At 57.8% G+C, this 25,897-nt stretch overlaps 1 protein-coding gene across 1 annotated transcript; it reads left to right on the top strand.

Moving 5' to 3' along the window:
• Window positions 1-792: 792 nt before the first annotated feature.
• FIGNL2 (fidgetin like 2) lies at window positions 793-25,827 on the top strand. The gene is made up of 2 exons (XM_060026225.1): window positions 793-1,020; window positions 23,683-25,827. The coding sequence occupies exon 2, from the start codon at window positions 23,694-23,696 to the stop codon at window positions 25,662-25,664; it is 1,971 nt and encodes a 656-aa protein (XP_059882208.1). The 5' UTR covers window positions 793-1,020; window positions 23,683-23,693; the 3' UTR covers window positions 25,665-25,827.
• The last annotated feature ends 70 nt before the right edge of the window (window positions 25,828-25,897 follow it).

Below are 25,897 nucleotides of genomic sequence, written 5' to 3'. Positions count from 1 at the left end.
GGAAGCCCACTGTTTAGACGTCACATCGCATTCTCCACTGCCCACCTCCAGGGCTCTCGGTCCTCCCCCGAACCCACCCCACTCGGAGTGGCATTAGTGCAGGGCGGTGGACTTGCTGGGCTGTGTGTGTCCCACCCTCTGCATCCCGGGCAGGCGCAGGGGGGTGGGGCGGAGGAGAATGAAAGAGTGAGTCTACCAGGCTTAGGCTGAGAGGCCGAGGCAGTCCAGGGAGTGGGGGTCGAAGGCGGCTAGCGGACGGGGCGGGCCGGGCCGGCTGTCTTCCCCTTTGCCCTTCGACCCAGGAAGCCGCTCACACCCGGCGGACACGCTCGGCCGCCCTATTGCCCAGTCCCGGCCCCCACCCCTCCCACCTCGGGGACTGCTCCTCACCCTGCTCGGCCTCCACCCCCACCCCAACTTCCCGCTCCAACGGCCCGGGAGAGGCGGGAGCGGGCCTGAGAGTGGCGCAATGACACTCCACACCAAGGGTCATTTGCTCTTTTTCCCCCTCTGTGGCTAATTTATTTTAGAGCCTGGGGAGGAGAGGGGCGGGGCCGGGCCGGGCGGGTAGAGAGGAGGGGCCGGGCGAGCCCAGGGGAGGTGGGGGCGGGGCGGGGGCGAGGAGGGGAGGGCGGGGAAGCAGCCGGGGTGGAGAGGGCCGGGGAAGGGGCGGGAGTTGGGGGGAAGGGAGGGGCACGAGGGGAGGGGAGGAGCAGGGAAAGGGGAGGGGAGCAAAGGCCTGCGAGGGAGGGCGCTGGGGGCGGGCGAGGGGAGGCGGGGGTGGGGGTGGGGGTCCTGCCTGCGGGGGGAGCCGGGACGGCCCCTTGTCCGGCCACCCCCACTGCCCAGTCCCGCTCCCGCCCGCGGCGGCCGCAGCAGCCGCAGCAGTAGCGGCTCCAGGATGGTGAGCGCCGCTGCCCCCCAGCCCCGGCCTGTCGCCCCCGGCCCGCGCCCCAGCCCCGGGGCCGGACGCCCCCCCAGGCCGCGCACACTCACCTAGGACCCGGCCGGGATGCCGAGGTACGGGGCCGCGGGCCCGGCGGGGGCAGGCACGGGAGCGCGCGGGCGGGCCGGGGTCAGGGGGTGGTGACCGTTCGTTCGGTCGGGGTGTCCGGAGCTTTGTCCGCGGGCGCGGGGCAGTGCGAGGGCCGGAGAGGGCGGGGGCTGCGGGGCGCGGGGTTCAGCGAGGCGGGGGTCGAAGGGCAAGGCCAGCGAGAGACCCCAGCGGGTGCGTGGGAGCCGAGGGTCACTTCCCGGGGGGAGGGGGCGGGCAGAGAAGGGGCTCTCCTCTCCGCAGCCGACGGGCACCCTCTTCGCCGCCCCCTTTGGTGCGGAGGCTGCAGCAATAGCGAGCAGCAGGCTCTGGGGGTAGCCTGCGGGATTGGGGGTGGGGAACCAGAATTTGCGGGTTCGGGTCCCAGAAGGATCCAGTGTCCGGAGCCCGAGGGCCGGCCCGAGGCCCCTCCCACTCCGTCAGGTCTTTGTCCAGCGGCCCCTGTGTGTGAGGGAGGGGGGTGGGGACTGGGTTCCAGGCCCGGAGATTCCCCAGCATCGTGACGGGGCAGTGACAGGAGACTGAGGCCACTTCGGGCCCTGCGGGTCCTGCGTCCCTCACGCCCAACCCCTGCCTTTCTTCTCTTCTGGCCCGGGAGAGCATAGCCCCCATCTCAGAGTCGGGGTGTTGCAGGAAGCAACTTACCTTCACCCGTGCGCTACAGGCTGCGAGGGTGACCCTCTGAGCTCCCGGCCCTCTCTCCCGAGAGCCCTTTAAACTTCCCCGCTCCACGAGCCCTCTCTTGGTCTGTCTACACAGAGATTCCCTTGCTAAGGAACCCGCTCGATAGAGGGTCCTCCGCTAGGGTTGGGCACACAGTAGGTGCTCAGCAAATGTACGCCCCCTTCTCGGCCCCTGGGCGGAGGAGGCCTGGGAAGGGGTCTACGCGGGGGCGAGTGTAAGTGGCCTGGAGTCTGCGTCCACAGGCAGCCAGGAGTCCAGAGCGCAGCGGTGGGTGGACGGGTGGGTGGGCTGTTAAAGGGACGGTCACTAAATCAGGATTAGGCCGTGGGGCTGTCAGGCTGCCAGGCCCTGTCTCCATGGATACCTAATTTGGAGGAGAATAGAGGACGGAAGAATGTTTGTGTTGTCGTCCGCGCGGGCTGCCGCGGCTGAGCGGACTCCAGCCGTCGGCCAGGCAGCGAGGAATGGGTATCCGTTTTGAAGCCCACTCTGGGCTTCCGCGGGGCGGGAGAACTTCTCGGTTCTCGGGGCCCAGAGCCTTCCCTGTGGAGTCGCTGGAGTGGGCCAGGTGATGCAGTGGTCCAAAGAACTCTGACCCTGCACAGGGGAGCCCCAGAGGCTCTGGGTGGGAGCCCCAGAGTCCAACCTGAACCCCTGTGCATCGTCCTGGAAGCGGCCGGGCTGGGGTTCCTCAGATCCCCCATCCCGGAGCTCCTAGCCGGGAGCAAGCGCCGTCCTCCGCTGCGCTGTGACCCCGGAGGACGGACGCGCTGCGCGGCTCGTGGCTGAGCGCCGCGGGGACCCAGCCGCACGCCGGTACCCGGCGGCCGCAGGAGCGGCGGCGCAGGGGGCGGGACGGGACTTAACTGGGGTGGGCGAGAAAGGGGCGGGGCCTGCCGGCCAGCTTCGCTCCACCGGGTGACAGGCCTCGTAAATCCCCCTCTCCCGTATTTAACGCCATTTCATTTATTTCCACTTGATTCCACTGGTGTCCTCAGCAGCCGCCCCTGTAAGGAGCGACCCTCGTGCCCTCCCTGTAATATCTTCTCGGGGGAAAGCCCTCTTGCGCCAAAGGGAATTAGTTCTGTGGGGCAGTGGAGCTGCTCCGGGGGAGGCCCAATAACCCCCACTTTTCAGGGGGCCCCCCGTCTCCTCAGGAGAAGAAGAGGAGGGCTGAGAGACCCAGGGATGAGTTTGGCTTTCCGAGGGCCTGCGGGATTCTCGGGCTGTGGTGTGAGGGTGGGCTGGGCTGGGCTGGGCTGGGGATCCCATGAGTGGACAATCCCACTGCGCCGACTGGAGCGGGGCAGGAGAGGGACCAGGCCCGAGTGTGCTGTTCTCAGAGGCCTTTCCTGCCTTCCTCCTGGTCATCCATGGCCACAGCTTTTTATGGAGCAAGAATCCCCGCCCCTCCCCTCCCCTCCCCTGCCTGGGCTGAAGCTTTATTGCTGAGACCTCAGACTCTCTCCACGCAATTTCACGCCTCTCTGCCTTCGCTCTGGCTGTCCCCTCAGCCAAATGCTTTCCCATTGTCCCTGTCTCTCCACAACCTCCTCATTCTTCAAGGCCCAACTCGGATGCCACACGTCCTCCATATACGGTCTCCAGAGCCCGCAGCTCTTGTCACTTGCTCCTCCCTACATGTTCTCCTAACCCTGCACCTGTGCCTCCTGTCAGCCTCTGAGGCTGAGTCCACGCTAGGCTTTTCCTCCTGGAGGACAGGGTGGAGCATATACTTCCCTGCGCCCCGTCCCCACTGGGGATGCCTGGCACCTTGTGGGTGCTCCATAAATATTTGTGGGCTGAATAAAAGGGGTTTTGTAAGGGCAGCCTGCAAAGCATGGCATCTGAACACTTGCAGGCAAATAACTCTGTGCTCCTGGGTGGGGGGAGACCCCTGGGTGGCTCTCTTCCTCCTCCTCATTTGCTGACCCTCCCCCATCCCCAAGTCCGGGGAGGACTTTGCCCCTTCCTTTCCCCACAGACCAGCATTCTTTCCCTGCCATTATCATCCTGCTAAACAGAGAGACCAGTCAGGATCCATATGGATCACATTAACAATTGCTTATTATCTGGGCCAAGACTGCCCCCACTCTCCACCCCCAGCTCCTCCTGCTGCAGCTGCTGGACCCTTAGGAGCCCAGCCTTCCCGCCTCCCCCTCCCCCCACCTCTGTCAGCCAGGGATCGCAGGGGACAGGCTGGTCTCCCTTGCTCTCCCCATGCCTTCTAGCAGAAGTCTGCTGCTTCTTGACTTGGCTGGCGGCTAATGACTCCTCTACCCGATTTAATGAAAACCAGGTTCTTTGCGGGAGCATGGCTCAGTGAGGTTCCAGGGCCGCTGTGGAGAGAGGTGGACCTGAGGCCGGGTACACCTGGGGTCCACAACCCCGATAGCCTCTGCCTTCCCGGGGACAGAGGCTGTGGGCTGGGGTAAGCCCCACTAGGCCGACCATGGGGTATACCGATGCCTTCTGCCATCTCAGCCCTGGGCTGGCCCTGCTCCCTTCTTGGAGCTGGCAGGCTAGTGAGGAAGAGCAAAGCAGGAGAGGCCCTACAAGGCTACGTGGGTCCCAAGCCTTATGCCGCAGTCAAAGAAGCAAGAAATCTTAGAGTTTTCCAGAGTGGCTTGAGTGCTGAGGTCGGCCTTGAAGGATGAGGGGTGCGGTTTATGTTTCAATGCATGTAGCCCAAGAATACTAGGAATGGGAGGGTCTTCCAGATGACCCAGTCCTGGGTGCATAACTTTTTTTGATTTACAGACCCCTCAAAAGCCATCCCCAGAAAAATGCACTTCCATCACTCGATACTAGACTTTGCCTTCTGCTTTAGAGGGTCCTTGGACCCCGTGACACCCATGGGAACCCTACATCAGGAAACCCTCCCCCCAATCCAGACCCCCCTGACGTGCTGAGAGCAGAGTGGGGCCTGCAGCCCAGCACTCCTGCCCTTCACGTGGTGCTGTCTCCATGGAAGGTGGACAGGATGAGCCAAGAGACCAGGGGCATTGGACGGAGCTGCTGGGCCAGCCTCTGAGCGGGAAAGGTTCACACTGCCTGGGTCGGGGTATGGGCTAGTCACCTCTGATTGTGTCACCTGGAGAGAGGAGGTCCAGGGGTTGTTTTGTTGTAGGACCCACTCATCCCCAGGAGCAAGGATGCGTGGCAAGAGAGTCTAGCTCTCTTCTGAGCACTCTCGTAAGCGACTTGATGAATCATAGCTAATATTTACGTACATAGTGCTTATTAAATATTCTATATCTCATCTGAGAAGTGGGACTAATCATGGTGCCCTCCTCATAAACATTGTCGTGAGGATTAAATGAGGCAGGGGCCGGAAGCCCTGAGTCCCAGTCTTGAAGGACTGTGGGCCTGTGAGGGCCTGGTCAGAAACGCAGGGGACAGAGCTCAGGGCTATACAGATCCTCCTTGACTTACGATGGGGTTATGTCCCGATAAAACCATCGTAAGTTAAAATTATTGTAAGTCAAAAACACATTTAATGCACCTAGCCTACTGAACATCATAGCTTAACCTAGCCTACCTTACAGGTGACCAGAAAACTTCCGTGAGCTTACAGTTGGGCAAAATCATCAAACACAAAGCGTACTTTATAATAAAGTGTTCAGTATCTCATGTAAGTTATTGAAGACTGTACCGAAAGTGAACAACACAGTGGTTTAATGGGCGCAAAATGGTTGTTTCGTATCAGTTGTTTACCTCGTGATGGCATGGCTAGCCGGCGGGAGCTGCGGCTCACTGCCACTGCCCAGCATCACGAGAGAGGATCGTACTGCATATTGATCGCTAGCCTGGGAAAAGATCAACATTCACAATTCAAAGTACGCTTTCTACTGAACGCGTATCGCACCACTGTGAAGTCAAAGAGTTGTAAGTCAAACCATCGTGAGTTGGGACGTCTGTGATTGCTGTTGATGTTGACATTTTCCTACTTGGGCCAGCAGGAAAATGGAGAAGGGATTGCGGTGGGAGGCATCCAGGTGCCTGGCTCTCTTTTCCTTTGGTAAGGAGGCGTGGACAGTCAGCCTTTGCAATTCACCTTGGGGACTGGTGGAGGGGTGGGGTGTCCTCAGTGAATGGTAGCATTGGGCAGTGGCCTCGGACCAACCTCCGTAGGCCCTAATCCGAAATTTATGATGACCAATCATGCCCCCCACCCGAGGGGCCAAGCCCTGGGCTGCAGTGACCCTGCCACTAATCAGGTCTAATTGCCCTGGACAAGTCACATACTCTGTTTGTGTCTCTATGTCTTCATCTGCAAAATGGGGGTAAGAACACTAGTGAGTGAGTTCGTAGGTGATAGAGGTGTTGGTTTCACATAGTGTGTCCTTTGTCTCTGAAGTACATGCCTACCTCTGGTGACCCACGTGGTGATTCAGTACCCACTGCAGAGAACCAACTCCCAGCGCAGGAGCAAGGAGAAAAAGGGGACATGAGTGTGAAAGTTCTGGCCCAGGGCAGGGTTTGCCCAGGCCATCTTTGAAGCTCTCTCCGAAGTAGAGTCAGGGCAGGAGCGGGGGCTCAGGAGGTAGGTGAGAGGGGAGCCAGCTTGGCTACCTCTGGAATCCGGGAGGTGGAAGCTGCCTCCCCCCTGCCTCCCCTCACCGCCTGGCAGATTCAAGCCACCTGATCCCCTGCTCAGTGCTGGAATCAATCAATCGGGGATGGATGGGAAGATGTGGCAAAGAGGCTGCATTTTATTCTAACAAACCTGGGTAGAACACCTGCTGGGTGCTGGCACCGTGCCAGGTCCTGGGCCGGGATTCCTGGGCCCCTGAGACTCCCCACAAACTCCCCAGGCACCTACATACCAGCCCCTGAGTGGGGCTTTCCTGCCTCGGATCTTCCATAACAACCCTCGGCTTCCCGTGTGGCCTGGAAGGAGCAGATCCCATCCTTAGCCCTGGCGCTGTTTGCTTTGCTGCAGGTACCCACGTGAAGCACTGCTACACCCACCTCACACTCAGCAGGGCCCTGAGCCAGGCCCAGATACTTTATCCGGACAGGCTTTCATCCAACAAGCATTATTTCTGATGTGCTCCCCCTTTCCAGGAGCTTACAAGGCAGTCAAGGACCAGCGGATAGGCCAAAGGACAGGCTGAGCTTTCAGAACCACTCTCCTCGTTTTCCCTGCGTAGGAGGGAGCCTCCGAAGGTGCTTGAGCTGGGGAGCGGTAGACAGGACCCAGGATGGGATGGAGAGGAGAGACTTGGGAAAAGACCACTCCCTTCACAGCAGGGCCTTGCATCTTCAGCAGAGTCCCGAGGAGACTTCTTTTTCCCGAGGGAGGCTGTTCATAGGTGACAGAGGCCCTAATTCGGGCTCTTCCTCTCCTCTCTGCAATTTTTCTGGGTCATCCCCACTTACATGTCTAATAGGCACTGCAAACCCAACAAGTCTAAAAACCGAGCTCCGGCCCACCCCACCCCGATGGGGCAGCTCCATCCTGTTGACAGTGGGAATTAGGAAACTGGGAACGTCCACCTGCTGCTGTCTGGCCTGTTGGGCCCTTGGATGCTTGAGAGTCTGGGGTGGTTTTTCTTCTTTCCAGACCAGTGGGGAAAGAAAACTGGCGAGATTCGGGTTATACTGCAAAAAGACACCTCCCGCTGCCTCATGTTCTTCCACATCTACCCAATCTACCTGGAGGTTTCTGTTGGGGCAGAGGGGCGCCAGGGGGACTTTGGCCACCAGGGGGGATCGCCCCTCCCACCCAGCTCCTCAGAGAGACAGAGGTCATTGGTGGCCAGACGCTCACCCCTCTAGGAAGGGGCTCCTTTTCCAGGTATCCTGTGTTCTGTGTGGGATGCCCATCCTCCTGTCACCATCTTCCATACTGTAGCCCTCTCGGGTCAGAGTTTTGGGGTTTGAGCCCCTAATTGGGAAAGATGGAGCTGCCTCATCGGGGTGGGGTTGGTCAGGAGTTCAGCTTTTAGACTTGTTGGGTTTGCAGTGCCTATTAGACATGTAAGTGGGGATGACCCAGAAAAATTGCAGAGAGGAGAGGAAGAGCCCATCAACTTGCCCAAGAGTGCCCCACCCTGTAGGCAGCCTCTCGTGTTGAATGCCTCTACTGATGGGGAGCTTATCACTTCCAGAGACAACCTACATGTTCTCAGACAGCTAACATTAAGGCAGAAATCTTTCATGGCAGATTCGTCTCATTCGAGGATGGGGTGGGGGAGAGCCGAGGGCCTGCACAGAGCTGCCACCCAGCACCATGTCCTAGCTTGGTGACTTCGACGAGTTAACTATGCCTCAGTTTCCTCCTCTGTAGCATGGGAGTAACAGTCGTACTTCCTTCCTGGGGTTATTGTGAGGATTACATGCGCTCACGTGCTTACAGCAGTGCTTGGCACGTGTGCTGGGGACCCAGACCAGAGCAGACAGGAGTTGCTGTGGTTGTTGTTTGGTTTTCGCCTAGCACCATCCCCCCCCATTTCTCTTTCTGTTCCCGTGGCCCCGCAGGTGGAGGGGGCCACCCCCTGGAGGACAGCCCTGCCCACTCACGCCCAGGTAGACCGGCCAGGCTGCATAGCTGGAGTTACTCAGCTCGGCTCCCCCAGGGCTGGGAAGGGAGTAGGAGGGGGCAGAGGCAGGCAGCCGCTGGGGAAGCCTGCGTAGGCTGCCTGGGCCTGCTCCCTTACCTCTGCTCTGCTCTGGCCCTGTGCGGGGTGTCTCTCACACACCCCTATGCACGGGGAGGGGGGTATATTTGGGGCCCGGGAACATAGGATCACACAGACTTTAATGCTTAAGCCTTTCGGAGGTCACATGCCACCCAAACCGACTCAAGTCAACCTTGGATCCTAAGCTTGGCTGGGGGGAAGGGGGTGGGGTCTGAGAGGGGGCCTTTGTCTCTTGGGCTAAACACCCGTGATCCGTGATCCCGGAGGAGCTCACGATAGAGTTGTATTCCAATGTCATTAATTCCCTTTGTAGCCCCGTGTATTGAATATTTAAAAAATTCTACCCCCTGCCCAGGTTTATTAAGGTATAATTGACAAAGTAGTCCCATGTGTTATTTGTTTCTTAACTGAGGTATCATTGACGTATAACATTAGTTTCAGGTGTACAACACAATGATTTGATTTTTGTATATAGCATGAAATGGTCACCGCAATAAGTCTAGCTAACATCTGTCACGATATATAGTTACACCTGTGTTTTCTCTTGTGTACTTTTGTCTCATACGCTGACAAATACTTTTGAGAACAGGCCGCAAGGTTTACTAGATTGCAGAAGGGGCCTACGACTGAACACTGGTCAAGAGCCCTGACCTCCTCCCCCTCCCACAGCCATGCAGGGCCAAGTCCCAAGGGACGAAGGGCCCCAGACGCAGATCCACGAGGAGACAGGCACTAGGAGGGTTCACCCAGCCCCGGGGAGCAGGGCTGCCGGAGCTGGCCAGTAACCGCCGTGACCACAGCCTCCTCCGCCAGTGCCCGCTGCTGTGCCCACTCTGTGTTGAGAGGCCGAGTGCGCCCCAAGACTCCCAGGGACAGGAAAAGTGTGGCTCGGGAGGAAGTTGGGTCTGGCACGGTGCGGGTTCCCAAGAGGGACCTGAAGGGGCATGTGACATTATCTGGGCATTTTCTAAGTTGGACAGAGGGCAGAGAGGGGCAGGGCACTGGGGCTCCTTCTATTGGGAGAGGAGGAGTGGGTGAGAGGTGCTCTAGGACACAGGGCAGCAGGGCCAGGGTTCAGGCAGGACATCCAGGGAAGCCGTGGTCTGGGACTCGGTTCCCCCCACAGTCCCAGCCAGCAGTCGAGAGGGGCAGGACAGGGGCCTTACACTGCAGGGTGATGCCTCCATTCTGGGGCCCAGCTTGGAAAGTGCCCTTCTCTCCTAGGGGTCTCTCAAGCGCATTGGATCCTTCTGTGCCAGAGTGTCTCCCCGACCCCGCCTTTTTCAGGCCGAAGTGCTTGGCCAGCCCTCTTGGGAGCCAAGTCAGAGCCAGGCCTGGTGTCTTGCCCCATCCCCTGGCTCCCTCCAGCCACTCTTGAGAGTACCACCCTTCCTTCACTGCCCTCATGCCAGCGTGGGGGCACGCTGGGACATGCTGGTTCCCCCATTTCACACCGGAGGAAACAGAGAGGTTGAGACACTTGCCCCACATCTCAGAGGCTGACCCACTCCATGCATCATCTGAGCCCTAGGAAGGAGGTGGGACTGTGACCTCCAGAAGGACCCCTGGGCTTGCCAGGGTGGGCTCAGAGACCCCCAGCCCCAATGGCAGTCTTCAGACACCTGCCTAACTGAAGTCACCAGTGAGTCCAGGCTGCATTTGAGGGTCCCTGGGAGCAGCCAGTGAAGGTGAGGAAAGGAGGAAGAAGGGAAGGAGTGTGTCCTGCTGTCCAGTGGGCTCGCACTATAAACCCCTCCTAGCAGTCTGTTGGGGGCACTCAGTGACGTCATGGAGATCGAGCTCCGGGTCCAGGAGGCAATGGCCTCTGGGAGATAGCAGCCTGACCCACCAAGTCCTCCGGAAAGCATGGACATAGGGTGAGCCCTCCCTCCCTTTGTGTCCTGTCCCAGGGCCCAGCAGTTAAAGCCCCCACTAACCTGCTCCAACACAGCTCAGGTAGTGAGAAGAGGGCGTAGTAGGGTGGGCTGTGCTGCCCTTAACGCAGTTACCAGCCCCGAAGACTCACTTTACTTGGCCTTGATGAAAATTCTACTTGCCCAGTAGGGCCACTCTCAAGCAGGCATGGAGAGAAGCCAATCGGCTTTGCTAACCTTCATTGAGGGCCGAGTGGTTGATAGCCCAGAACCTCCCAGAGCTGTAGGTAGCTTACAAGAGGATGCCTGTTAACCAGAATGGTTTTCTGTTCCTGAAATTTCAGGCAGCCTAAATAAAGCAAACAAAATCGAGGTAGGTGGAGACAAATTGAGTTTTCTTTGGGGGAAGGGGGAAGGGTGATAAGTAGGCCAGTTCTCTCTACCTGCTGTCTCCAGGGAGATAGATGAATTGGGGATAGGAAACCCGTATTCCTTGCCCTGTGTTTCTGGATATCTTCCCAGCCTGCGGAAGGGGTGAGATTGTGTGGCTGGAAGGAGAGGGCTTAGAGCATCTCCCAGCAGCTGCAGCTACAGCCACCAGGATGAGGGTCAAGAGAAAACATGGAGGGGCTGTCGGAAAGAAGGGAGTGGGCAGGAGAGTAGGGCTTCAGAGCTGGAAAAGTGATTAGCAGCTCTGATGAGGCTGAAGGCAGCCCCGGCAGCCCCGGGGCAGCACAGGAGGGAAAAAGAGCTGTCATGCATAGAGGGCAGACCTGGTGAGTCCCACCACAGTCAGCCAGATCGCAGTGGGTACAGGCAGGTCCCCAAGCCCTGGGGGTGGATGTGCCTCATGGGGATTGGGGGTGGGACTGAGTCTTCAGATAAAGCGTTGGCTGCCCTGTCCTGGGTCTGGCACCCCAGGACCTTCTGCAAGAGAGGGGAAAGCCCAGGAGCCGTGCCCAAGTTCCTAGGGGAGTAGATGGCCCGTTTGATCAGTGAGTGTGTAAATTGGGATTTTTGTGGATCGCTTATTCACTGCTGGAGCTGGGGCCCCCAAATTCCTCTGTGCCCCAGAATGCTTAATTTAGTCCTGAGCTTTCCCCCGGGAGAGGAGGGAGGACAGCTCCCCACAGGCCCCCCTCCCCTCCTGCTGTGTCTCCTCCCAAGGCCCCAGGCTTTGTCGTTGCAGGTTGAGTGGTTCAAATGTGTTAATACACTCCCTGGGGGCCGCTGGGCAGTGGGACTTACCCTTCAGTGCTGTGATTGGCTAGAAAGACCATGGGAGGGAGTTCATGGCGGCAGCTGGGAGTGTGTGTGTGTGTGTGTGTGTGTGTGTGCGTGCGTGCGCACGCGCGAGCGCACACACGTGCTGTGCGCCTGTTTGGGGGGAGTTTGGGGGGGGCTGTCCATCCTGCTCAGACCACTGGGCAGAGACAAAGGATCTTCATCTAGCCTGGAACGAGGATTAAGTCCAGAATAAGCCACGTCCCTACCTGGTCAAGCTGGTTAGGGAGCCCACCTGTCCATCTTTACATCCTCTTATTACCTCTTGACGTGGTGGGACTTATTCAGTGTGCGCTGAATGGATGAGTGACCACATGACTGACTGCGTTTTTAACTGGGGTTGTGTCTGCTAGAATAATCCAGCATCTACAGATTCCTAAATCTCCCCCTAAGATTCCTAAGTACCCCCCCCTTCTCTCACTGCTGACACAAGGGCGGGCATGAAGGACTGGCCAGACCTCAGGGGACACAGCTGTGACCCCCAGACTCTGTTGCACTGAAGAGTGCTTTCACAGTGATCACGTTTTTCCCTGCCGGCCCCCATCTGTCCATGGGATTTAATGAGGATGAGGATGGTAGGCGAGGGGGGATGGGTGTTAAGCAGCTGATGGGGGAGGGAAGGAGGCAGAGCCTGGAGGGCCAGATGACAAACTGCCCTGTCCTACTGTCCTCTCCTCTTCAGCCTGCCCCTCCTCTGCTGGTGGCAGGCGGGACAGGTTGGGCTGGCGGGGTGGTGGGTTCAGCTCATCTGCCCTCCCTCCCCGGCTCCTGGGGAAGCTGGAGTCCTGAGGAACGGAATCCGAGTCCTAGGGATGTCTTACCTGGAGACCCTAAGAAGTGAGACTCCGTTCAAGTTCAAGAGAAAGCAGCGGAGGCTCCAGCTGTAGTGGGAAGCACCCCGGCTGCAGAAGCAAGTCCTGGCTGGGATGAGAGCAGCACAGTTCCCATGGAACTTCCTGCAGTGGTGGGGATGCTCTGCGTCCGTGCTGACCACGCAGGTGCCACTACCGCGTGTGGCCAGTGAGAGCTTGGAGTGTGGCTAGTGTTGTCGAGGAAATTCCTTTAATTGAATTTCACTTTAACAAGACATTTTTTATTTTTAAATAATTAATAAGTCATTATAAGTGATTTAATTCTAAATAATACATTTTAATGAATTTAAATAGCTCCCTGTGGCTAGCAGCTGCGATGTGGGCAGCACAGGATTAGAGGCTGTGTTCAGAGGTGGAAGCCAGGCTCTTGGGTGCAGATCCCTTCCTGCCTGTGTGACCTTAGGCGGGGTTGTTCGCAGCGTGCGGTGCCCCCTCCCCAGTCTGTCAGAGCACCCCAGCCCCAGTGCGGGTGGGTGACCGAGCGGCCCTTAAGAGGTCCTGGCCGGTGAGGGGGCCCAATACCCAGGGACAGACCAAGAGCCCAGGGTGGGAAAGGAGTGGCTGTATAGAGCTCTAGGCTTTGAAGCATCTTAGAACTTCCTTGGGGGTGTCAGTCCTAGAAGGCTTCCTGGAAGAGGGGATAGGGAGCAGGCTTGGGCTGGAGCTGTGCCTGAGAGCCTCGCCCTGAGGGGGCCCTGTGTTTGGCACCCAGGCACCTTAGCCAAGGCTGAGATAGGGAGGGGCTGGCAGCATGGGCTGAGAATCTCAGCTTCCCCTCTTACTAGCTGTTGTGGCCTTGGGAGAATCACTCTCCCTTCTCTGAGCCTCCATTTCCTCTTCTGTAAAATGGGGAGAATATGTTTATCAGGGAAGTCGTGAGGATGAAACTGAATGGTAATTATTCAAGTTCTCTGCAAACACTAGAAGGCCGGGAGAAAGGGAAGGTTTATCCTCAAGGGTGCTCGGCCCCTGGCCTGGCCTCTCAAGACGACAACAGATGGTCACAGCTTGTCTGTGGCCCTGACCGCGGACACAAGCAGGGATTTCTGCACTCTCCCCTCCCCCCAGCGCGTGTGCACACACACAGCCCAGATGGGGGCTGCTTGGCCGGCCTCCTGCTGTTTGGCATTTGACATATGAGGAGTCCAGGGCCAGAGCACACCCCACGCCCCCTGCCACCCCCATCCCAGAGAGGAGCCAGACTGGCGGGGAGGCCTTACTACCTTGAGGAAGCAGGATCCCAAGGGCCCTGATCTCTTTACCATGTGTCCGGTGGCCTTTGATGGGAATTCCATTGCCCCTTTTGTCCTCTCCCAGAGGCCTGGCTGGGGGAAGAGAGGAGGAGGAAGAATTTTTGGGGGAAAAAGAAAAAAAAAAAAAAAAAGGAAGGCCAGGTGGGGTCCCTGGGAGGCTGGGTGTCCTTCGGCTCCAGCCAGATCAGGGCTGGGTATTTCCTCTGGTGTTCACAGACACGGATTCCCCTTCCAGGCAATCCCTCCCCGTCCACTCCTGAAGTAATTCCCTGGCTTTGCCTCTTGCCACCCTCAACAGCTCACGTGGGCTCAAATTTAGTCACCTGGGTTTTTTTCTTTATTTGGACGCAGAAGCACTTTCAAGCCTCTTTGCTCATCCATCCATCCATCCATCCATCCACTCTACAGAGTCTATTAAGAACTTACTGTGCGCTAGGTACTGTCCTAGGTGCTTGGGATAAGACAGTGAACAAAACCAAGTACCTGCTTTCATGTAACTTTCCAATGGGTACAAGAAGATAAAGCCACAAGTAGGTCAGATTATGATGAGTGCTACAGAGGACATCAGGTTGGGGGGTCAGGTCTGATGAGGTGACAGTTGAGCAGAGGCCTGGAGTGAGTGAAGGTGTGAGCCGTGCAGAGGCCTGGGGAAAGAGTGTTTCAGGCACAGAGTGCAGCAAGGCCAGGGCCTCTGAGGCGGGAGCAAAGCCAGTGTGCGGGGAGCAGTGAGGAAGCCAGTGTGACTGGAGGGGAGGTGCCAGGGGACAGTGGCGGGAGGGGAGGCCCGGAGGGGAGGGGAAGCAGATGGGTGGGATGAGGTCGGCTACTAGGAGGACTCTGGCTTTTCTTCCCAGTGAGATGGGAGCCTCTGGAAGCTTCTGGGCAGAAGAATGACATGCTCAGACATGTTTTCAAAGGTCCTGTGGCTACTGCGTTGCGACTAGAGAGTGGGGCACAAGAGTGGACATGGGGAGGGGAGAATGGGAGGCCGCTGCCGTCCTCTGGGTAAGAGATGTCGCCGGAGTGGTGAGAGGTGGCTGCAGTTCGGATAGATTTGGAAGCTGGGGACAGTCTGATTTGCTGGTCTGAGGTGCGAAAGAGAGAAGTTAGAAGTGACCCCAAGGTTTCTGGCCTGAGCACCTAGAAGGGATGAGGCTGCCGTTTCCTGAGGTGGGGAAGACCCAGGGTGGGAGTAGTGGGTGGTGGGTAGGTCGGGGCTGGGTAAGAAAGTCAGAAGTTTGATTTTTGGACATGTCAATTGTGTCCATTAGACATTTAAGCGGGGCGGGGTCAGGAAGAAGGTTGACTATGCCAGTGGGGTGTGCATGGGGGGGAGCTAGGCTGGAGAATCCTCAGTGCACAGCCGATGGTCAAGGCCGTGAGCCTGGGTGGGGTCTCCAAGGAGTTAATGTGGAGAGAAGCCTCCAAGGACTGAGCCCTGGGCTCAGCAAGGCTCGGAGGGGAGGGGTGAAAGGAGGGTCTGAAAGAGGTGGAGGAGGAGAGGGGGCGGGGCGCCCAGTGAAGAAGCTTCAGGAAGGAGGGGGGACCGGCTGAGTCCAATGCCGCTGAGCTGAGGACTGGCCATCTGACTGACGGTCAGACTTAACAACGCGCACGCAGACAGCTGGAACGCTGGGTGTGAAAGCCTGGATGGAGGGCGTTCAAGAGAGAATGGGAGGGGAGGAAGCAGAACTTGTAGCATAGGCATCTTTTAAACTCTTTCTTGTTTTTGTTTTGTTTTTGATTTTGGTAAAAAGCAAGCAGAGTGCAATAGGATGTAGTTGGAAGGGGATCAAGAGACCCTCTTGAGCTCCCCCGACCCCAAGATGGGAGAAGGAGCAGCACGTTGGTGGGCTGATGAGGATGACCCAGTAGAGGGGGAAGCTGGTCATGCAGGACAGGGGAGACTTGAGGGAACACGGTCCCTGGGCATCGAAAGGGGACGGGATCCGGGCGCAAGAGGAAGAACAGCCTGTGTTCTTACTGCCAGGAGGGGCTTCCTCCAGCTCTCCCCGAAAGGCAAGGGGTCAGTTAGGGCTGGAGTGGCCAAGGAGGATGCGTGAAGGAGGAGGGACCTGCCGTGGGCCTTGAAAGATGGGAACGAGCTAGTTGGCACAGGGAGAGCTTTCCAGTGAGTAGACCTGGGTGAGCAAAGCCCTGTAGGCTGGACTGAGCAGGGCCGTTTCCCAGGTGTCTTTTGGCTCCGACCATTCCCACCTCCTGGCACGTGACCCCTTCCTCATCTCCCTATGGCTCTCCCTTCCCCCTTCCCCAGCTCCAGTTCTCCACCATTTTTCCAGCCAAGGAGTGAGTTTAGGGACATGGAGGGGAGTGTTGAGATCTGCTGGGTGGACCCCTGCTCCCCTCCGGGGTCTGCTCCCCCATTTGTATCCTTGCCTTACCGGAGCCTGTGGAGGTGCGAAAACACTGGCCAGCAGGAGGAGGCCCTCTTTCTGACCTTGGGCAAGCAGGACCTCCTCCCTGGGACTCAGTTTTATCGTCTGTAAATACTATCTACTTAGGTGGGGTGTTGGGTGGTGAGTGATGACACGGGTGTGCGGGCACTCCCTGCTCAGCTCCGTGGCGAACACACCCCAGTGCTTTCTGTCCACAGAGACCCATTTTAGGTGCCGCCCTGATTGCCCACCGAAAACAGGCTCCACAGCCTCCCAACTGCCAGTGTTCATTCTTTTCTTTTCTTTCTTGCTCTTTCATTCTTTCCTTCCCTTCCTTCCCTTCTTTCTTTCTTTTTCTTTCTCTCCATCCCTCTTCCTTTCCTTTCTTTTCTCTTCTTGTCTTTCCTATGGCCATAACCACTTTCACCTCATCTTCCCTGTGAGACGGTAGAGTTGCAAGGAAGGGCTGGGTCCGGTTTTGCCCCTGTGACAGCTGTTGCTCAGTGGCTGGCAGTCTGAAGGTATATGAAAGTGTTTGCTGGCTGGACGGAAACAAGACTGTGAACCTGAAGAAATTGGGCTGCCGCCCTTGTGGCGCAGAGTTTTGTAGCTGCCTCTCTGGCCTCTTCTGGTTCATCCCCTAAACACTTACTGAGCCCGACCCATGCTAGGCCCTGTGTCTAGGGCGGGGTGCTGGGGGTCCAGCTGCGCTGGGGGGACAGCTTCCTAGATGGTGGGTGCAAGGCCTGAGGCAGGTGACCTGTCCTGTCCTCCAGAGGCTCCCGGGTGCCCTCCCTCTCCTCCCCTCTTGCAGTAACTGGGGGTTGGCACGAGGGGGCAGGGCCCAGTGGATGGGGGAACTGTCCCCTTCAAGCTCTGCCAGGCAGCCAGAGACCCCCGGGGCATCAGTTGTGAGCGAGAGACAAAAAGCCTGGGACAAAAGGCCTGTGGGAGCCGTGGTGAATAGATTAATGAGATTTCCATACGAGGCCCAACAATGGGATTCTCCACTCCAGCCCCTTTGTCCCAGGCTGAGATAATAGAGCCCGAGGAGCTGGCCCGGGAGGGTGACATCGGCCCTTCTCCACCCAGGACTGGAGACACCACACAGCTGCCCCTCCTTCCTGCCCCGCCCCCAGCCCTGTGGGTCAGGGAATTCTGAACCAGAGAACTTCTGTGAGATGGGGAGGGCATGTTAGGGGCCCCCTTACGGAGTCGGAGGGGGGTGTTGACACTGCATGGTTGGGGTCCCTTCCCACCCCAGCCTGTATAAAACTCATTTAAAGGGTTCCTAGTGAGAGCAAGTTTGCTGTCCATCATCAACAGCATCTCATTTGACGCTGAAGAAAGTGAGGCTTGGAGAGGTTAGTGTCTTGCCCGTGGTCACGTAGGGACAGCTCAGGGCGTCTGCTGCCTCTTGATGTCAGAATGAGGGTGGAGGCGTGTGTGAGGGAGAAACACTCCTCCTGTGTGTCCCCCTTTCTCTCACACTGCTTCACTTCCAACACCAGAACTGTGGGTTTTCCACACACCAGCCAGTTCTGGGACACCAGCTGGGTGTCCTCCATATTTAACTCAATCCTGACACAATCTACTGGAGGTAGCGGCAGCTCCCACGGGTTAAGGGCCCAGTCCTACAAGACTGCCCCCTTCAGATGCCAGTCACGAGTCTGGGCTGTTATCTGTGCTTCTGACCAGTGTGGGGTGTAAATCAGAGGTTCCCACGACCCCCTCCTGCAGTTCGATTAATTTGCTAGAGTTGCTCATGGAGCTCAAGAAACCAGTTTACTTACTAGATTACTGCTTTATTATGAAAGGATTTAAGTCAGTAACAGCGGGATGGAAGAGACGCATAAGGCAGGTATATGGGAAGATGCATGGCGCTTCCTTGCCCTTTCCCAGCAGCCACCCTCCCAGCACCTCCACGTGTTCACCAGCCCAGAAGCTCTCCCAACCCCGTCCTCTGGGGTTTGTGTGGAGGCCTCTTACACAGCCAACAGCGATTAAGCCGTTGGCCACTGGCGATGGAGCTCAATCTCCAGCGCCTCTCCTTTCCCTGGAAGGTGGGGTGGGGGGCGCTGAAAGTTCCAACCCTCTAATCATGGCTGCTTCCCCTTGCAAGCAGGCTTCATCTTTAGGTTTCCTAGGAGCTTTCCCAAAATCACCTCATTAACATAAACTCAGGTGTGGTTGAAAGGGACATGTTAGGAATCACAGGAGACCAATTTCGTCTTTATTGCTCTGAAGCTATTTCAGGAACTCGGACAAGAGAGCAAATATTATAATGAAAGATGCTCCCGTCACTCTTATGCTTAGGAAATTCCAAGGGTCTGGGGAGCTGTGAGTCAGGAACAGAGGATGAAGACTAAATATTGGGCTGGCCAAAAAGTTCGTTCGGGCACACCCGTATATATTTCTTATCGTAAATCACACTATCACAGCCTGTGTCAGACCTGATGCACGGAGTGTCCTGGGCCTGGTCCACGGGGATCGGAGAGGCCCACGAGGACTGAAATCAGTGCATTGAGTGCCTTGGCCATTTGTAAAGGCCCAATCACTTCCCTCTTTGATCCTGGAAGACTTCCTCCAAGTGAGGGGAGGGTTTCATAGAATTCTTTCCTCCCCCTCCATCCAGCAATTCTTTGTTACTATTTATTGACCACCTATGAGTTTGAAGGACTGCACTGTGTGTGTGGAGTCAAATGGAGTTCCAGCCTCCAAGGGTCTGCAGAGAAAGAGTTGCTTCAGGAGCCTGACCTCCTTTGCTCCCCAAAGGGTGCAGTTTCAAAAAGTGGCGTTTTCTCCACAGAGTCCCAGCCACCCCCAGCGAAGCCCACACACCCAAATAAGGAACTGTCTGCCCAGCCTAGGGGTGTGAGTGTTTATCAGATGGCAAGGTTGCGGGTGAAAGGGACAGCTCTACTCGGGCTGTCTTGCAGTGAGAGGGCACATATTCTTCTGCGTGTGGGGCACAGTTAACTTGGGATCCCCCAGGGGGAGATGCTTCCAACTGCAGGTTTGAAGGGTGAGCATACAGCACTTGAAGCATAGCCACATTCCCGGGCAAACACCGAAACACGTTTCCTCAGGGCCAAGGAAACAGCCTTGGTGGAGGCTGTGTCATGGCCTCAGGCTCTTCTCTTGCTGTGAGTACCAAGGGCTAGACCAGGGAGATAGTGCAGCCAAGAGGTCAGGGCCTGGGCCCTGCAGTTAGACTGCTGGGGTCTGAATCCTGCTCCCCTGGGTGACAGCTGTGTGACCTTAGGGATGTATTAACCTCTCTGTACCTCAGTCTCTTCATCTGCCAAATGGGGATGATGACAGTAGTATTTCTCATTGGGCTGTTGTGAGGGCTACACAAGACAGTGCATAAAGCACGGAGAAGGGGCTGGCTCTGCCCCCAGTGGGGACAGAGAGGAAATGGCATAAGGACCAGTCTGTCATATCAGAGCTGGAACATTCTTCACATTCCCCCAACCCCAAGGGGAAGTGACTTGTTCGGATTCACTCAGCAAGGTTGGGCCACTGCTCAGGTTCCTAATTGTACCATTTATCCTTCTACTTTATATCCGACGCTGGACTGTGTACTTACGTTATCTTTTTAAATCCTCGTGGCCATTCTGCAAGGCATATGTCATGCCCTTTAACAGGTGGAGAAATTGAGCTTCAGTGAGGTTAGGCAGCGTGCTCAGGCTCACATCGTAAGTGTTTGAACCTGGATTCAAACCCAGGTCTCTCTGATTCAAAACCCATACCTTCCCCCAGTCCCCCAGGCCTTCCGTCATGTGTAGCTCAGCTGATGCAGGGACTGCAGTGTGCCCTATGAACCTGGGAAGGAGGTGGGGCCCCTCTCCAGGGGAGATCCCTCCAGCTCCTGACTAGCAGGCCCCACCTCCCCGTGGGAGAGGAGAGGGCTGTAACTGGCCTGAGGGGGAGGGCAGGGACACAGCATGCTCTACCCTGCTGTCACTGCAGGCAGAGTGATGCTTGAGGGAAGAATGAAGGAGAAGGGCAAGAGAGATGGGCTGGTAGTTAGTAGGGGACTTAGGGTAAAGGAAGTCTTTTTGAAAATGGGAAAGAATTAAGCTTGCTGTAGGGATGAAGCCAGGCCATGGTAGTGGGGAAGAATAGTTCATTCATGGGGCAAGGTCCCAGCCTGGGCCAGATGGGGTCATGGGTTGAGGTGGAGGGACCCTCAGGCCGCCTGGCCTGCAAAATGGATGCAGATGGAGATAAAGGTGAAAATAGAAGGCCAGAGGTGAGGGAGACGTGCCCCTGGCGAAAACGGAAGAGAACAGCCTGGAGCGGAAGGCCAGTATCTGAGGGGACTGAGGGTAGAGACAATCTCAAAGTGTGTGGGATGAGCTGTGGTGGACAAGGGCCCCTTTGGGCAGAGGCTAGGAGAGCCTGCAAGGGGCTAGGCCCGGAGCAGTTGAGACAGACGGGTGTGGAGCTGGGAGGACAGGCTTGGAGGGCCAGAGGTAGTGGGTTCCCGGAGTCCACAATGGCTGAGGTGGAGTGGTTCGATGCGGACCAGGGCCCGAGTGCTGGCTTGGTCTGGAGAGAGGGGACCTGAGTGAAGACTGCTGCAGGCCAGGGCAGGAGCCGGCTGAGGGGCAGGGAGGATACTGCAGGACAGCCACAAGGAGGGGCAGCGGATCTGGCAGTGGGCGAGGGAGATGTGTGTGAACAAGTCCACACCCAGAGCCTTCCTTGCTGTGTCTATGTGTGTCCTTCTGGGAGGGGCCACCCTTTTCCCCCAGCATGCCCAGTTTAATAAGTTCAGGGAAAGTGCTCTCATCACATTCAAATCTCTTTTCCCTATATTAAGGAGCCAAAGCTCCCTATCTATATTCACAGATAATAGTGAATTTAAAAAAAAAAAACAGGTTTGGGGGGCTACGTCATAACACAATTTTTGCATTTGTATGACTCTGATGTTACCACATATGACCCTGCAAGCAGAACCACTTGGGATTTCTGATATCCCAGGACATTACCCGTTTGACAATAGGTAAAGCCTCTGTTCTTCGGAGACCCCTCCGTAGGAGCTGCATATCTGCATCCCTCAGACCTCACCCTCAGTTCTGCTGTCTCTGCTCTGCTCTCTTGCCATTGGTGGCCAGGACCACCTCTCGGATGGAGGTGAAACAAATCTAAGAACTCCTCTATTAAAGATTTAGTATCCGTGGCTCATGCCTTCCCTAGGGCAGCGGGGATGAGAGTAAATAGTTTTATTTTCAAAGACTGTCCTCACCCAGTGACATCAGGTTACAGCCATAAGAGGTGATACAGTCAGGCTGCTGCAAGTAAGGGCAACTGTGGAGAGCCTGAGAAGCGGTCTGATTACTTTCAGCCTCTTCTTCTACCACTCCCCCCACATATACCCACTTGCAAGGCTCCAGGGACCCAACAGTTCTTGGTGCTCCCTCTAGGCTTACAGCGTATAGGTTATGTAGGCCGTGCACTGCACAGGAGCCCTACTTCTAAAGGGGCACAGTTCACATCATAGACGTGGTAGATTTGTAGACTTATTATGACGATTTTCCAGAAGGTGGCAGTAAGGCATCTTGAAGGAGGGAAGAGGGCATATGAACTATTCCAGCCCTGGCTTTCTCAACGCACTGTGCCCTGCATCTTTGAAGGGGCTGGAACCCTCTAGCCGGTCTGGTCAGTTTTGGTCTCTCACCCTTGAAGGTCCAGCAAAGATACTCCTCCCTGGTGAGGCCTTCTCAACCAGGCATGGCACATCCCCCCAAGCCCTAGAGCTCTGAGCACACACCTCTCTTTTCCCACCTCATAAAGGATGTTGTCTGTCTCCTCCACCTGGTTGAACCATCATATTCACCTTTCAACCTGCCCCCATGCCCAGCACAGCTCTTAGTATGTGCTCAATAAAAAAATTTTTTTTTTAATTTTATTTATTTATTTATGGCTGCACTGGGTCTTCGTTGCTGCGCACAGGCTTTCTCTAGTTACGGCGAGTGGGGGCTACTCTTCATTGTAGTGCGCGGGCTTCTCATTGCGGGGGCTTCTCTTGTTGCGGAGCATGGCCTCTAGGGCACACGGGCTCCAGTAGTTGTGGCATGCAGGCTCAGTAGTTGTGGCGTGCAGGCTTAGTTTCTCCGTGGCATGTGGGATCTTCCCGGACCAGGGCTCGAACCTGTGTCCCCTGCATTGGCAGGCAGATTCTTAACCACTGTGCCACCAGGGAAGTCCCTCGATAAAATTTTGTTGAAGAAAGAATATTGAACCTGTAAGGTTAACTTGTCTTATCAAAAGCTTAGGTTTGAATAATCATCATCAGCAAAAATCTTCTCTGGCATGTCACGGGCCCATTTAGTCTTTGAGATGTTATCCTCGGATCAGGCCACCCAGTTGGAACCATATGCCTGGCGAGTGCTGTTCCCCAGGCCTTGGATCCCTTTTACCAGTGTGGCCCACGCCTGGACTGGTGCTGAGGGACGGTGGACAAAACGGCCGTGTTAACACTTCTGCCGTGTTTACAGCACGGCCACTGAAGATGCCACTTTTATTACATCTCACAGGTCGGCTTCCTGAGGTCCATGAAAAAAAGTTCCATGATCTCAATGCCAGGAACATTTTTGCTTCTTTTGAGTATGACAGTGTTTTTTTTTTTTTTTTTTTACTTTGCAAGATGAGTTATTTGGTTCCTGGGAAGCTCCGAGACAAATTTGTGACCCACTTTCTATTATGTGCACTAACTTCGCACTGCTGTGAACTAACTTTGTCCCGTCTTCTCTAGAAGACATATATGTCTTTTCTAAACAAACTTTTTGTACTGTGGTGTAACATTCTGTGAACAAGGCCGGTGTCAGCACCTGCTCTTTGCACGCAGTCGTCATGGGCAGAATTGGGTCTGGAACCCAGGTGCTCTAACTTCATCAGGTAGAGACTAAAAGAAACCAAGTAGAAAGGAAGTGAATGCTTCTGGGTCAGCCTCTGGGGTTTCCCAGTGCCGATATGGTGCTGCCACTGACACGGGTATCCCTCACTTCAGGCCCAAAGGGAGCCCCTGGAGCCTCAGGGAAGGCTAAGGTGAACAGAGCACTTAGGACTATCAGACTGCTGGGCCACCGCTAGGCCAGGGGCCTTTACACAACCCCAGTGCCTCTGTAGTGCCCAGCACATGGTGGGTGTGCAGCAAATATCTGTTACTGAATGAGCCCCACCTGGGTTTGACTATTCCCAGGGCTGGGGGTGGGGGAAGGGGGGACTACCCATTGCCTGACCCTTCACTACAACAGGTCTAAAAGTAAGGACCATGTGTCCTAGAGTGCAGGGCTAGAGGGGCCAGGACAAAACAATAGTCGTTACCTAGAAGGTGAAGTTAGGGCAAAACATGTCATTTTCAGATCCATCTTGGATCTGCGGAAAGTATTTTCAGATAACTTAATTGTGGGACATGAGGGGCAAGTCAAATATGGTGTTTTTGGTGCCAGAAGACGGCCTAGGGAGGGTGGAACGGTGTGGGTGGATGCAGGAAAACCAGCCTGTCCCAAGCTAAGGTTTAAGAAAGTCGGCCTGTGGCTGGCAGTCGACGGGCTCTCAGAGGCTCTGCAGGGTCTCACTAGACTCTTCTCTCTCTTGCCTGAAGCTCTGTCGAAGATGCACTGGACACCGGAACACGCCCAGCCCCTCAACCAGTGGCCAGAGCAGCACCTGGACGTCTCCTCCACCACCCCGTCGCCGGCCCACAAGTTGGAGTTGCCCCCCGGGGGTCGCCAGCGCTGCCACTATGCTTGGGCACACGACGACATCTCTGCCCTCACTGCCTCCAACCTCCTCAAGCGCTACGCAGAGAAGTACTCGGGGGTCCTGGACTCGCCTTACGAGCGCCCCACCCTGGGCGGCTACGGCGACGCCGCCTTCCTCAACGGCGCCAAGGGGGACCCCGAGCCCTGGCCGGGGCCGGAGACCCCCTACCCCTTGGCCTCGCTCCACGAGGGCCTCCCGGGAACCAAGTCGGGCGCTGGGGGCGGCTCCGGGGGCCTCGGGGGTTCCCCGGTTTTAGCCGGTAACCTACCTGAACCCCTCTACGCCGGCAACGCGTGCGGGGGCCCGTCGGCAGCGCCCGAGTACGCGGCGGGCTACGGCGGGGGGTACCTGGCGCCCGGTTACTGTACGCAGACCGGCGCCGCGCTGCCCCCGCCTCCCCCGGCCGCGCTCCTGCAGCCCCCGCCCCCGCCGGGCTATGGCCCCTCTGGGCCTCTGTACAACTACCCAGCGGGAGGCTACGCCGCGCAGCCGGGCTATGGGACCCTCCCGCCGCCGCCCGCCCCGCCCCCGGCCCCCTACCTAACCTCGGGCTTGGCGGCGCCCACGCCCCTGCCCACACCCGCCCCGTCCCGCCCACCGCCCTCCTCCTACGGCTTTCAGGGGGCCTCGGAGGCCGGAGTGTCGCTGAAGCGCAAGGCGGCCGACGAAGGCGCCGAGGGCCGCTACCGCAAGTACGCCTTCGAGCCCGCCAAGGCCCCGGCGGCCGACGGCGCCTCCTACCCCGCCGCGGACAACGGCGAGTGTCGGGGCAACGGGTTCCGGGCGAAGCCGCCGGGAGCGGCGGAGGAGGCATCAGGCAAGTACGGTGGCGGCGTTCCCCTCAAGGTCCTGGGCTCCCCCGTCTACGGCCCGCAACTCGAGCCCTTTGAGAAGTTTCCGGAGCGATCCCCGGCGCCGGCTCCCCGCGGGGGCTTCGCGGTGCCGTCCGGGGAGCCTCCCAAAGGTGTGGACCCGGGGGCCCTGGAGCTGGTGACCAGCAAGATGGTGGACTGCGGGCCGCCGGTGCAGTGGGCGGACGTAGCGGGCCAGGGCGCGCTCAAGGCGGCGCTGGAGGAGGAGCTGGTGTGGCCCCTGCTGAGGCCGCCCGCCTACCCCGGCAGCCCGCGCCCGCCGCGGACCGTGCTGCTCTTTGGGCCGCGGGGCGCCGGCAAAGCGCTGCTGGGCCGCTGCCTCGCCACGCAGCTGGGCGCCACGCTGTTGCGCCTGCGCGGAGCCACGCTGGCCGCGCCGGGCTCCGCCGAGGGCACGCGCCTCCTCCAGGCCGCCTTCGCGGCTGCGCGCTGCCGCCCGCCCGCGGTGCTCCTTATCAGCGAGCTGGACGCGCTGCTGTCAGCTCGGGAGGACGGCACGAGCGCCGCGGGCGCGCTGCAGGCGCCGCTCCTGGCCTGTCTGGACGGCGGCTGCGGCGCGGGAGCCGACGGCGTGCTGGTCGTGGGCACCACCTCGCGGCCCGCGGCCCTGGACGAGGCGACTCGCCGGCGCTTCGCTCTCCGCTTCTACGTGACGCTGCCCGACGGCCCGGCCCGCGGGCAGATCCTGCAGCGGGCGCTGGCCCAGCAGGGCTGCGCGCTGAGCGAGCGGGAGCTGGCGGCCCTGGTGCAGGGCACCCAGGGCTTCTCCGGGGGCGAGTTGGGGCAGCTGTGCCAGCAGGCGGCGGCCGGGGCGGGCCTCCCGGGGCTGCAGCGCCCCCTCTCCTACAAGGACTTAGAGGCGGCGCTGGCCAAGGTGGGCCCTAGGGCCTCGCCCAAGGAGCTGGACTCGTTCGTGGAGTGGGACAAAATGTACGGCTTCGGACACTGAAGGCGCTCCGTGAGGCCGCGGGAGCCGCCGCCCCCCTCCCCGGCCCTCTGTTCGCGGAGTGAGGGATATGGGGTGGGGGAGAGAAGGGGGCTGCCGGTGGATGTTTTTGTTTCGTGGGAAGGAAAATGCTTCTGCTAGGCAGATAGATGCCGTATGCGCTGTGTACTCAGGTTTTTCCTATTTATTGTGGACGGGAAGCTCGCCATCTCTGCCCCGCGGACGGCCGGCCCGGG

This window comes from Delphinus delphis, chromosome 11, assembly GCF_949987515.2.
Source record: "Delphinus delphis chromosome 11, mDelDel1.2, whole genome shotgun sequence".
NCBI classification, from domain to species: Eukaryota; Metazoa; Chordata; class Mammalia; order Artiodactyla; family Delphinidae; genus Delphinus; species Delphinus delphis.
Note: the sequence above shows the minus strand (reverse complement) of the source record. Positions and strands in the feature narration are given on the sequence as shown.

What these genes read in the sequence shown, in the direction of transcription:
- FIGNL2 (XM_060026225.1), top strand. Translation starts at nt 23,694, where the DNA reads ATGCACTGGACACCGGAACACGCCCAGCCCCTCAACCAGTGGCCAGAG.